Source organism: Cucurbita moschata, unplaced genomic scaffold (genome assembly GCF_002738365.1).
Source record: "Cucurbita moschata cultivar Rifu unplaced genomic scaffold, Cmos_1.0 Cmo_Scf00007, whole genome shotgun sequence".
In the NCBI taxonomy this organism is placed as follows: Eukaryota; Viridiplantae; Streptophyta; class Magnoliopsida; order Cucurbitales; family Cucurbitaceae; genus Cucurbita; species Cucurbita moschata.
Window position 1 is genome coordinate 1372021 of NW_019268523.1, and position 11821 is coordinate 1383841.

At 39.3% G+C, this 11821-nt stretch overlaps 1 protein-coding gene across 1 annotated transcript; it reads left to right on the plus strand.

The window, feature by feature from the left end:
* Nucleotides 1–690: 690 nt before the first annotated feature.
* LOC111445016 (ABC transporter B family member 19) lies at nt 691–6986 on the plus strand. Its single transcript, XM_023083197.1, has 10 exons — nt 691–1279; nt 1376–1430; nt 1516–1691; nt 1919–2119; nt 2290–2549; nt 2642–2958; nt 3049–3272; nt 3357–4176; nt 4267–4508; nt 5550–6986. Exons 1-10 carry the CDS (start codon nt 1031–1033, stop codon nt 6756–6758), a joined length of 3753 nt encoding a protein of 1250 aa, XP_022938965.1. The 5' UTR covers nt 691–1030; the 3' UTR covers nt 6759–6986.
* The last annotated feature ends 4835 nt before the right edge of the window (nt 6987–11821 follow it).

Sequence of the window (11821 nt, forward strand, 5' to 3'; positions counted from 1 at the left end):
TAATATCACGGAGAGTGCGTGTTCATCTCAAAATAAATATAGAATAAAAGGGTGAAAACAAATAAAAAAAAGAGAATTTTTAGGTTAAAAAGCAGCAACAAAAGAAAATAGTTAAAAAGAAAAGTGTGGTTAAAAAGTCAAGAGATCAATGATTTGGGGACGAGAAAGGGAAAATAGAAACATGTTTGCGGTTGGTTGTGTAATAGTCTCAAAGAATGAGGGCTTCAATGCAATTTAAGGTAGTGTAGCTAAGCTCACGTCACTGTCGTGTACTGTTGATCTCCATTTACAACCATTCACAAACTGCCACCTGGAAAAAGCTTCATTCTTATTATCACTTTCTGTCTCCGGACTCCGAAATTAACTAAAATGAAAATAATAATAATAAACATTTTAAATTTTATTTTTCCTTTGGGATGCTTCGGATGTAATTAAAAAAAAAAAACCAGAGATATTATATCTATTTATGTAACAGCTAAGCCCCATCATAAATTATAGGAAAATTTTAAATAAATTGATTTATACCCTTTTTTTAATAATAATAATAATATTATTATTATTATTAAGTGGAAATTGGTGGGTTTTAAGTGGCATCTAAAATAATTGTTAAAGAATAGAGGGATCAAATTGCAAAATTTGAGAATAAATATGTAGTTAAAGGAATCACTTTTGAAAATGTCCCAATCTCTCTCTCTCTCTCTCTATAAGAATCCATTCTCCCCACGCAGTTGTTCCTTCAAATCTCGTCTTCTCCACCTTTGACCACTGCTTTCTCTCTCTGTTCTGTTTCCTTTTTGCTCCGGCGAAACAAGGAAGCTCAGTCTCTACGACGTTGACACTTCCTTCAAACACTAAAAGCCTTTCCTTATCTCATCTCTCTCTTCAATGCCTAAAATCCCTTTCTCCTTCTTCTTCCTCTTCTCATTGCCAATGGCTGCTTTTTAACCCATTCATCGCACCCCCTTTTCTCTTCTTCTTCTTCTTCTTCTTCTCCTCATCTCTCTTTCCGCTGGGCTTTTCTTAGCCTCCAATGGCGGAACCAGTTGCAGAGCCCAAGGCATTACCCGAACCCGAGAAGAAAAAGGAACACACCCTTCCTTTCTTCCAACTCTTCTCTTTTGCAGACAAATACGACTGCTTTCTTATGATCCTCGGCACTTTCGGCGCCATTGTCCATGGCTCTTCCATGCCCGTTTTCTTCCTCCTCTTCGGCCAAATGGTTAATGGCTTCGGCAAAAACCAATCCGATTTTCACAAAATGACAGCCGAAGTCTCTAAGGTACATAAATTTACCCAATTTCTCTCTTCTACCATTCTCATCTTCTTTAGATCTCAGATCCGACTGTTTTCCTCTGTTTTGCACTCTGTTTTGCAGTATGCTCTGTATTTTGTCTACTTGGGTCTCATTGTCTGTGTCTCATCCTATGCCGGTAAGTAAGCTAACCCCTTCGTTTTATCTTTGTTTCTGAATCCAAAAACCCCAAATTGATAGTATTTGTTGATACTTTTGTACAGAGATCGCATGTTGGATGTACACAGGGGAGAGGCAAGTGAGCACGTTGAGAAAGAAGTATTTAGAGGCTGTTTTGAAACAAGACGTTGGATTCTTTGACACTGATGCCAGAACAGGGGATGTTGTTTTCAGCGTCTCAACAGACACTCTTCTTGTTCAAGATGCTATCAGTGAGAAGGTAACTTTTTATTCCTTTTCTTTCCAAATGTGAGAAAAATCTAATAGTAGGTAGTTACTTCATTCTGCAAAATCCCCATCTGGGTAGTTGCTATATCATCAATTAAAGCAATATGCGCACGTTAGCAAGATGGGGTTTTACCGCCATTAACACAGTGAATCTAAACCATGAATCAGATCTTTCCTCGTCTTCTTCTTCTTTTATGAATTGGGTTTGATTTTGTTTAGGTGGGGAACTTCATTCACTATCTCTCGACGTTCTTGGCTGGTTTGGTGGTGGGTTTTGTGTCAGCATGGCGACTAGCACTTCTCAGTATAGCAGTAATTCCAGGAATCGCTTTTGCTGGTGGTTTATATGCTTATACTCTTACTGGACTCACTTCCAAGAGTCGGGAATCCTATGCCAATGCTGGCATAATTGCCGAACAGGTCAATTTCTCTTTCTCTGCTCTGTTTGTGCCCTGTTTTGTGCTCTGTTTTGTTCTCCAGAAAAGGCTATACTTTCTTAGCAAACATGTCATCATGATGTTTGTTATTACTTTTTATTGTAAACTTCCAAGAACATAACATGACATGTTTCATAAACGTGTTCGCAACAGGCGATTGCTCAAGTTCGAACTGTTTACTCTTATGTTGGGGAAAGCAAAGCCCTGAATTCCTATTCAGATGCGATTCATAACACGTTGAAAATTGGATATAAGGCTGGAATGGCCAAGGGGTTGGGCTTAGGTTGTACCTATGGCATTGCTTGTATGTCTTGGGCACTTGTCTTCTGGTATGCTGGAGTCTTCATCCGAAACGGCCAGAGCGACGGCGGCAAAGCCTTCACTGCTATATTCTCCGCCATCGTTGGTGGCATGTAAGGCTATCAAAATTAAGAACACTGTGATTTAACTATATATAAAGATCGAAGTTTTTGTTTTTTTTAATGTTTTTTGTGTAATACTATAGGAGTTTGGGGCAGTCATTCTCCAATTTGGGCGCATTCAGTAAAGGAAAAGCAGCAGGGTATAAGTTGATGGAGATTATCAAACAGAGGCCTTCGATCATTCAAGACCCATTTGATGGGAAGTGTTTGGGTGAAGTTAAAGGCAATATTGAGTTCAAAGATGTCACCTTTAGCTACCCATCCAGACCGGACGTGATGATCTTCAGGGATTTCTCCATTTTCTTCCCTGCCGGGAAGACTGTCGCCGTCGTCGGTGGCAGCGGTTCTGGGAAAAGCACCGTTGTCTCTCTCATTGAAAGATTCTACGATCCCAAACAAGGTTTTTAACGACCATTGCATATAACTAACTAATACACTACATGGCTAGCTTGTGAATTGTCCTGATTTCCTCTGTTTTCGCTAAAAACAGGGCATGTTCTGTTGGACAATGTGGACATTAAGACGCTGCAATTGAAATGGCTGCGTGATCAAATCGGTTTAGTGAATCAGGAACCGGCTCTGTTTGCAACCACCATATACGAAAACATTCTCTACGGCAAACCCGATGCCACGACGGCGGAGGTGGAAGCCGCCGCGGCTGCAGCCAACGCTCATAGCTTCATCACATTGCTGCCCAATGGCTACGACACCCAAGTTAGTACAATCCCTTAATGGGATTCAATTTCAATACAAGTTTGTTCTTTTCCACAACATAACAACTCTTGAATCAATACCCAGGTCGGCGAAAGAGGATTACAACTCTCCGGCGGCCAAAAACAGAGGATTGCCATAGCCAGAGCAATGTTGAAGAACCCCAAAATCCTTCTCCTCGATGAAGCCACCAGCGCCCTCGATGCAGGCTCTGAAAACATTGTTCAAGAAGCTTTAGACCGTTTAATGGTCGGAAGAACAACGGTTGTAGTCGCACATCGATTATCAACCATAAAAAATGTGGACTCAATTGCAGTGATACAACAGGGGCAGGTCGTGGAAACAGGAACCCACGAAGAACTAATCGCCAAATCCGGTGCTTATTCCTCGTTAATTCGATTCCAAGAAATGGTTCGAAACAGAGAATTCTCAAACCCATCGACCCGTCGAACACGATCATCACGGCTGAGCCATTCGTTATCGACAAAATCATTAAGCCTCCGCTCCGGCAGCCTCAGGAATTTGAGCTATTCGTATAGCACCGGCGCCGACGGGAGAATCGAAATGGTCTCAAACGCCGAAACTGACCGGAAAAATCCAGCCCCAGATGGCTATTTCATTCGTCTTCTTAAACTCAACGGCCCCGAATGGCCGTATTTGATAATGGGCGCTGTTGGGTCTATTCTCTCTGGTTTCATCAGTCCAACATTTGCCATTGTGATGAGTAACATGATCGAGGTCTTCTATTACACAAACTCATCCGCCATGGAAAGGAAAATCAAGGAATTCGTATTCATCTACATTGGAATTGGGGTTTACGCAGTGGTGGCATATCTAATTCAGCATTATTTCTTTACAATCATGGGTGAAAATCTCACTACCAGAGTCAGAAGAATGATGCTCGCAGGTAATAATTAAGCAATAATAGTCTTTAAACTTCACATGTTTTTATAAAAACCACTACAAAACAATAAGAAATCCTCTGTTTTTTATACAGCGATATTGAGGGAAGAAGTGGGATGGTTCGATGAGGAAGAACACAACTCAAGTTTAGTAGCAGCAAGACTGGCCACTGATGCAGCTGATGTTAAATCCGCCATTGCTGAAAGAATATCAGTGATTCTGCAAAACATGACTTCACTCTTCACTTCGTTCATAGTTGCATTCATTGTTGAATGGAGAGTTTCTCTGCTCATCCTTGCAGCCTTCCCTCTGCTGGTTCTTGCCAACATGGCTCAGGTAAAAAAAAGACATTTTTACTCCATTAATTTTTACATTTTTACTTCAAATGCATATTAAAAATAACCCACATTAAAAAATGGGTCAGATTCTCTGGACTTTGCTTTTTACAGCCCTTGGAATATAACTTCACTGCATCCCAAGTCCTCTTCTCTGTTACGCGACAAAGAACCTGAAATATTTAACTCCTACCATCTCTGTGCTCTGCACGTGGTTCATCCCAGTGCCTCCCTGCAGCCCTGCTCTGCACTAACTTCTGAAAAAATTGCAGTGTTAAACATTAAAGAAATAACCCCGAAAGTTCATTGCTTTTTAAAAAATTTGACAAAGACAAACAAGCGAGGAAAGCTCTTCGAAATTCCAACAAGATTCAAAAATTGCTCACCCAAGTTGAAAGGCAACTGGGTTTTGTTTTCTTTTGCTTCGAGCCCAATGCCTAACTTTTTCTTGGTTCCTCTGTTTTTTAATACTTTTTTTCTTTGATTAGCGTTACTACAATACACCGATTCTTCTGCATCTTAACAGTATTTATATCAGTTCTTTGTTTCTGATTCAAAGCTTCAAGTTTTGACCATCTCTCTGTTCCTTGAAATCCGAGCTCTCCCTGTTTTCTCTGTTTTTTGGCAGATACCCCATGTGAAAAACTGCACCCAAATTCTCACTCCCCGTGATCTTCATTTATACATTGCAAAGCTTTTAAACTGATCTCTTCACATTTTTCCATAAAAGAGAGAGAAAAAAAGGGTATAGGATAGTATTTTTGGTGCAGAGTTCTGCAACTGACAGCTTCATTATACATTGTCGTCTTTTGGTAATATCTCTTGAAGCGATTCAATCTATCGGGGAGGGGGTTCCAAAAAATGGGGTTCGTTTTCAAACTATAGTACTGACCTCTGACCATTTGTCTTGTGTTGAACAGTACTCTAAATTTGCGCATGCTCCTAATACAGTAATCTAAAAGTGTTGTAAATTGATCTTTGAGAACAGAGCTTGATTAGAATTAGGCTAAAGTTAATTTGAAGTTTGCTATTGATTATGCAGCAACTTTCTTTGAAAGGATTTGCTGGGGATACTGCAAAGGCTCATGCAAAGACAAGTATGATTGCAGGGGAAGGTGTGAGCAATATCAGAACAGTGGCTGCCTTCAATGCTCAAGACAAGATCCTTTCTCTGTTTCGCCATGAGCTTCGCGTCCCACAGAAACAGAGCCTCCGCCGGAGCCAAACGGCGGGTGTCCTTTTCGGCATCTCGCAGCTCGCTCTGTATGCCTCTGAAGCTCTGGTTTTATGGTATGGTGTTCATTTGGTCAGCAATGGCGGATCGACATTCTCCAAAGTGATTAAAGTCTTTGTTGTGTTGGTTGTTACTGCCAATTCTGTGGCGGAGACTGTTAGTCTTGCTCCTGAGATCATTAGGGGTGGTGAATCAATTGGTTCTGTTTTCTCGATTCTCGGTCGCCCGACAATGATCGACCCTGATGATCCTGAGGCGGAGGTTGTTGAGATGCTTCGTGGGGAAATTGAGCTTCGACATGTCGATTTCGCGTACCCGTCTCGACCTGATGCCATGGTGTTCAAGGATTTTAATCTTAGGATCAGGGCTGGTAAGAGCCAGGCATTGGTTGGAGCAAGTGGATCAGGGAAGAGTTCTGTGATTGCGTTGATTGAGAGATTCTACGATCCGATCGCCGGGAAAGTTATGATCGACGGGAAGGACATTCGACGTCTGAACTTGCAATCCTTGAGGCTAAAAATTGGGTTGGTACAGCAAGAGCCAGCCCTGTTTGCAGCCAGCATTTTTGACAACATTGCATATGGAAAAGATGGAGCAACCGAGGCAGAAGTAATAGAGGCAGCAAGAGCAGCCAATGTGCATGGCTTTGTAAGTGGACTGCCTGATGGCTACAAGACACCAGTTGGGGAAAGGGGCGTTCAGCTATCTGGTGGCCAAAAACAACGCATTGCTATTGCCAGGGCAGTTCTCAAGGATCCCACAATCCTCCTCCTCGACGAGGCCACCAGTGCCCTTGACGCTGAGTCCGAGTGTGTGCTGCAAGAGGCTCTCGAAAGGCTCATGAGGGGTCGAACCACAGTAGTCGTGGCACATCGCCTGTCGACAATCAGGGGCGTCGACAGCATCGGCGTGGTCCAAGATGGACGCATTGTTGAGCAAGGCAGCCATAGCGAGCTGCTAAGCCGACCCGAGGGAGCTTACTCAAGGCTGTTGCAGCTGCAACACCAACACATATGAGACTCAAAATTTTCTAATGGAGCAACATGGGGTTGTTGGTTGTTAAACCAAATTTGGGGTCCCATTTTAGATGATGTTTATTTATTTTTCCCCTTCCTTTTCCTTTCTTTTCCTAGTTGTAGATATCAATCCATATCATGTTGACTGCTCCATTTCCAATGGGAAAATGCAACTATCTTATTATTATTGCAAATTATGGTGCATTGCATTGCATGAGCCCCTTTATCCATCCTAACCGTGTCGGTGAACCATTTCTTATAAGGATGTAGAAACTTCTCTCTAGTATACGTGTTTTAAAATCGTTAAATATCATGAGGGGAAGCCTAAAAAAACAATATTTGTCGGCGATAGACTTGAGCTATTACGATAAAGTGACCCATCTTAAAGTGATGGGGTGAATGATTGCAAAAATCGAGTGACGGGTATTATATTAGAGACTTAAAGGTGAAGGTGAGGAAAGTGTTGGAAGGACCCATCAGCAGCAGTTGACATCATCATCAAGATTCAAGTGCACCAAAAAGCTAAAAGAAGAAGGGCAGTGGGTGTGCAGGGCATGCCTTTGAGCCACTTTTTGGTACTTAAATCAGATTGCCTTTATTTATTTTTAAAGGTAAAAAGCTCAGAATTGAATCAAACTTATCACTTCAACACAAATGTGTCCCACATTCATTTATATACTGAAAAACAATGTCCCACAACACACTCAAATTTATATCCAACTCTTAGGATTCATGATGTCAAGTTTGAATTAACGTTATAATCTTTGTTTCGATCTTACTTCTCTTCTGCAATCAAAATCATTCTCACTCTATTTATTCTTGTTTTTTTTATTATGATGTGAGTCTCATTTTCTTCGTCTTTTTAGCACGCAATTTAATATCTATCCACACTTCTTTGTTTTAATTCTAATATATATTTTTAATGGAATTTCCATTTTTTTAGTTCAATAATGGTAAGAAAAAAATTAAAAATTTGATCTTAATAAAGATATTAGGGCATTACATTCCAATTTACAAAGAAGATTAACTATCAAATAGTTACCATGTAACACTAAATTTATTGTATAAAAAGCATTAAATTAACTAAACTTCACCCTTTAATTGCCCTTTTCTCAATAATTTAATTTATCCTAGTTTAATACCATGTGCAATACGTCACGATGCTATCCTATCATACTAAGAAATTCATCCAAGACGATGACTAGTTTAAATGAGGAGAATGACACAATTATACTGAGAATAGAATAGGTTATGATCCTTATGTGCATTTAAGATAGATAAGACCGAAGAGAACAGTGCATCATCCAACACACCAAGAAGAATGTGTGTGAAAGCTATGCTAAGGCATAATCAATATTAGAGACAACAAGTCATTGTGAGCATCAAAGGCAGGCTCGAAGAGGCTCGAATAGGGTCCTCAGCCATGGTTTCCAAAGACAGTGCCGGACGACTCGGATGTGGTGAATTGTGACCCAACAACAGTCAAGTTCAGCTCTTATTTTTACTCAATAGCAAAGATCACTATTGTTAAATTGCAGAGACGTATTGGAAGCCCACCTAAAATCCATAATAAACGAAAAGAAAGGCCCCTTCCACAATGGCTACAATCAATTACCTGAGGGAGGAACACCACGAAGCGCCATGGCACGGTATAAACCTAAGACAGATGCTAAAGTTTGGAGGGCCATGGGACTATAAGTGAGCGCCATGGCGCTGCCCCTCTTTGAATTTGACTTCATTTTGAGCTTGCAAATTGCACACCCAAAGCTTCTACCATACTTATCGTAAATAAATTGTTCGTCACTTTTCTTCTGTTCTTCCTTTTCTTCGACCCTGAAATCATGTTAAGAATGATATTTTAATACCATGGTTCTTGGACTTTCAATCTCACCTCTGTTTCTCATCCATAATATGATATCAAAGCTGCTCTCCACTCTCAAATCCTTAAAGGTTCATTTTTTGCATCAAAATAGTAAAAAAAGATTGAAACTTTAAGAAGTACATAACCAACCCTTTAAAACCCTAATCAAAGGGTGTTAGAAAAAGATTGAAAGACATTGTTAAGGATCAGTCGCATCGAAGAAACCCATCAATCTCTCCTTTTCTCCAACACAAAACAGCAGTAAATGAGGCCGTACAACCTCATCATGACATAAAAACCACACAAACTCTCATATCAAAACCGACAAATTAATCATGCAATACAATTTTCCTTTTTTTTCTTTTCTTTTGTTGTGTTCTTCTCATATATCTCTAATGTTTGAAACAATTTATGGTTTGATTTAGACATGATGAAAAACAGTGTTGGTTAGCTTGTTCTTCTCATGATAGACCCATTTCTAATGACTTGTCTATTCAAAATCCAGGGGCTAGCCTGCTCACAAATAAAAGCAGCCTCCATATATATATATATTGGGCCCAGCCCATATTTTAATCACACCTATATGACCAAAAAGTCAAAGTTTTTGTGTTCGATGAGGAGCTTTCATTGATTTTTGTGTTGGGAATTAAATTGTATGTTTATTGATTACGTATATCATGTGATTGTGAATTAGGTTAATGTGACTATGACCCATTGGTTAGGGTTCTTAGAAATTTCAGAATCTGTCGAGAGAGTCTACTCATTATTTTGTTGATAAGGGTTCGTGGGATTTGGATCAATCTTCTCAGCTTTCATTTCTTTAATGGTTACTGAGAAACAACTCATTGATTACTTCAAATAGTTACACTAGTGAGTATATAACTATGAGTCAGTGTCTCGTTCCCATTAATGTAGACAATCAATCAGAGAATCCTCAAGGAAAGATTGAGGCTCCTTAGGAGAAATATGCATGTATGATTGCTTTTTTGAAACAAAATCTTAAGTTGGTTCGAGTTTCAATTAATTTGAAAGATGAAACTAAAAACGGTAGTGAATTTTTAAGACTATATGAACGATTAAGGTCGAGGGTGATCAGATTGTTGAGGAGGCGGAGGCTACATGAAGAATGTTTACAAAAAGCTTAGAACATAAGTGTTTGGGTAAAGTTTAAGCATAAGCACGCCTTAATTTCAGGGCTTGAAAGAAAATGGTAACACTAATGAGGAAGAAGCCTTACCATTCTCAATTATTATTGTTTGGTTTGGCTTCAACTCCTTTGGCCATCCCATTAATCAAACGTCGGTGATTTGATCATTATTCTTCAAACCCTAAACCCTCTTTTACACTACAGTTCCTCCTCCTTCTCAACTCAAAAACAACCAAACATAAAAGATTTCCTCCTTTTTTTTTCTTTCTTTTCCTTCTTTGTTTAATCATTTCCCAATAGATCTTCTTTTACTCCTACCCCACACTCCTTCAATTGATCGAATTGACCACTTTATACAAACCTTCAAACTAACCTAACCACACCCATTTACATTGTATCTCGATATTCTCATGTTTGAATGAAACGAGGGTGAGACCCCACGTCGGTGGGAGAGAAGAATGGAGTATTCCTTATAAGAATGCGAAAATCTCTTCCTAACAGTGCATTTTAAATTCGTGTAGCCGACAATCATACAAGTCAAAACGAACGATATTACTCATGGTGAGGTTAAGCTATTACAGTTAGATCCCACAAAAAAAAAAAAAAAAAAAAACAAAAAAGGCTTTACACACCTTGGTGTGCAGTCTAGAAACCGCATTGGTAAGTTTCGGTGCAGAGTCGAATAGTATGGCGTCGAATGGCAGGGCATCAGAAAAAGGATGCTTTTGACTTTCTCAGACACGGCTTCTTTAGCCAGATGGTTCATTACATCCTCTGTTCCTCTCTGCACAGTATATCTTCTGGTTAGATAATAGAGCAGAAGAAACAAAAACACAACCAACTTTGAATTTTTCTTTTTACTCTCATTAGCCAACATAGATACCTGATGAACCAAACTCATGTACAAACCCATTGGGATATTTGTAGCCAGCAAAAATATTACAGCCAACTTCATTTTCATAGGACNGTATGGAGATGTATAAGATTTGGTCAAAGAGAACAACATGGGATTGTTGAAGAAATTGTGGAAGTAAATTAAGGCGAAACGTAAGGCTGCGGATTTTATGTGTTTGAGAAGATATATATATATTAAAAACATAAACTAATTTAGGTTATCCATAGTTAAAAGAAATGAGTGGAAATAAATAAAAAAGGTGCATGCTTAGACATCATTAATTTGCATGTCGGAAAGGTTCGTTATATTAATTTCCATAACCAAAAACTAACTAATTTTATGGATTTATTATTATGATTAATCATACAAAAAGCGTAGGGAAATTAATGCAATTTGGAGATTGATTTGTCGGGGATCATGCCTCTTCCCACTACCAAAATTAAAGGGAGGTTGGGATTAGGGTAAAAAAAAGGTAAAAGTAATTATGGTTAATTTAAAAACTCAGTAATTAACTCCAAGTTGAACCATAAATTTCCTTCAAACCAAAGGGTACTCATTGTTCTTGGATATTCGCATGCATGGCTTACCCACGAGGACCCATTTTCAAGTTAACTAAATAAGGAGATTACTGAACCATGGAACATAAAAATAGGGTTTACACATTATGAAATAAGTCATCCATTTGGTCCCACACAACATGCATGGTTTGCTTGCTTCTCCTTTACTCTCCTTAATTCAAAACCCTATAAGTCTCCAATTGCATCACTCATGTCTGGTCTCTGTTCACAATAAGTCTCTTCCATCACGACTCAACCGAGGAAAACTATTTCGAAAATTGGGTTCGTTACAGAGATTTTTAGACCCTTATAAAAAATGTTTCGTTCCCATCTCTAACCGATGTGGGATCTCACAATCCACCTCCTTTAGGACCCAGCATCCCCACTCTTCGGTACATAATGGGATAGGGTTTTTATGGTTGAAATGTGGAGGGAAAACTGTGGGTGCCCCTACAAATGAACAAGTTGCTGGTTGTTGGCAAAATTATAAAAATAGGTTTTAGTCATACCAACAAAGTAATAATAGAGAGATTAGAAGGGGAGGGTGAGAGGCACGTGAGGATGCTTTCCCTAAAAAAAAAAAAAAAAAAAAAAAAAAAAAAAA

Excerpts from the sequence above, each read along its gene's own strand:
- LOC111445016 (XM_023083197.1), top strand. The coding sequence starts at position 1,031 with ATGGCGGAACCAGTTGCAGAGCCCAAGGCATTACCCGAACCCGAGAAG. Across the intron at positions 1,280-1,375 it reads TGACAGCCGAAGTCTCTAAG|TATGCTCTGTATTTTGTCTA; the intron begins GTACATAAATTT and ends TCTGTTTTGCAG. Across the intron at positions 3,273-3,356 it reads CCAATGGCTACGACACCCAA|GTCGGCGAAAGAGGATTACA; the intron begins GTTAGTACAATC and ends ATCAATACCCAG.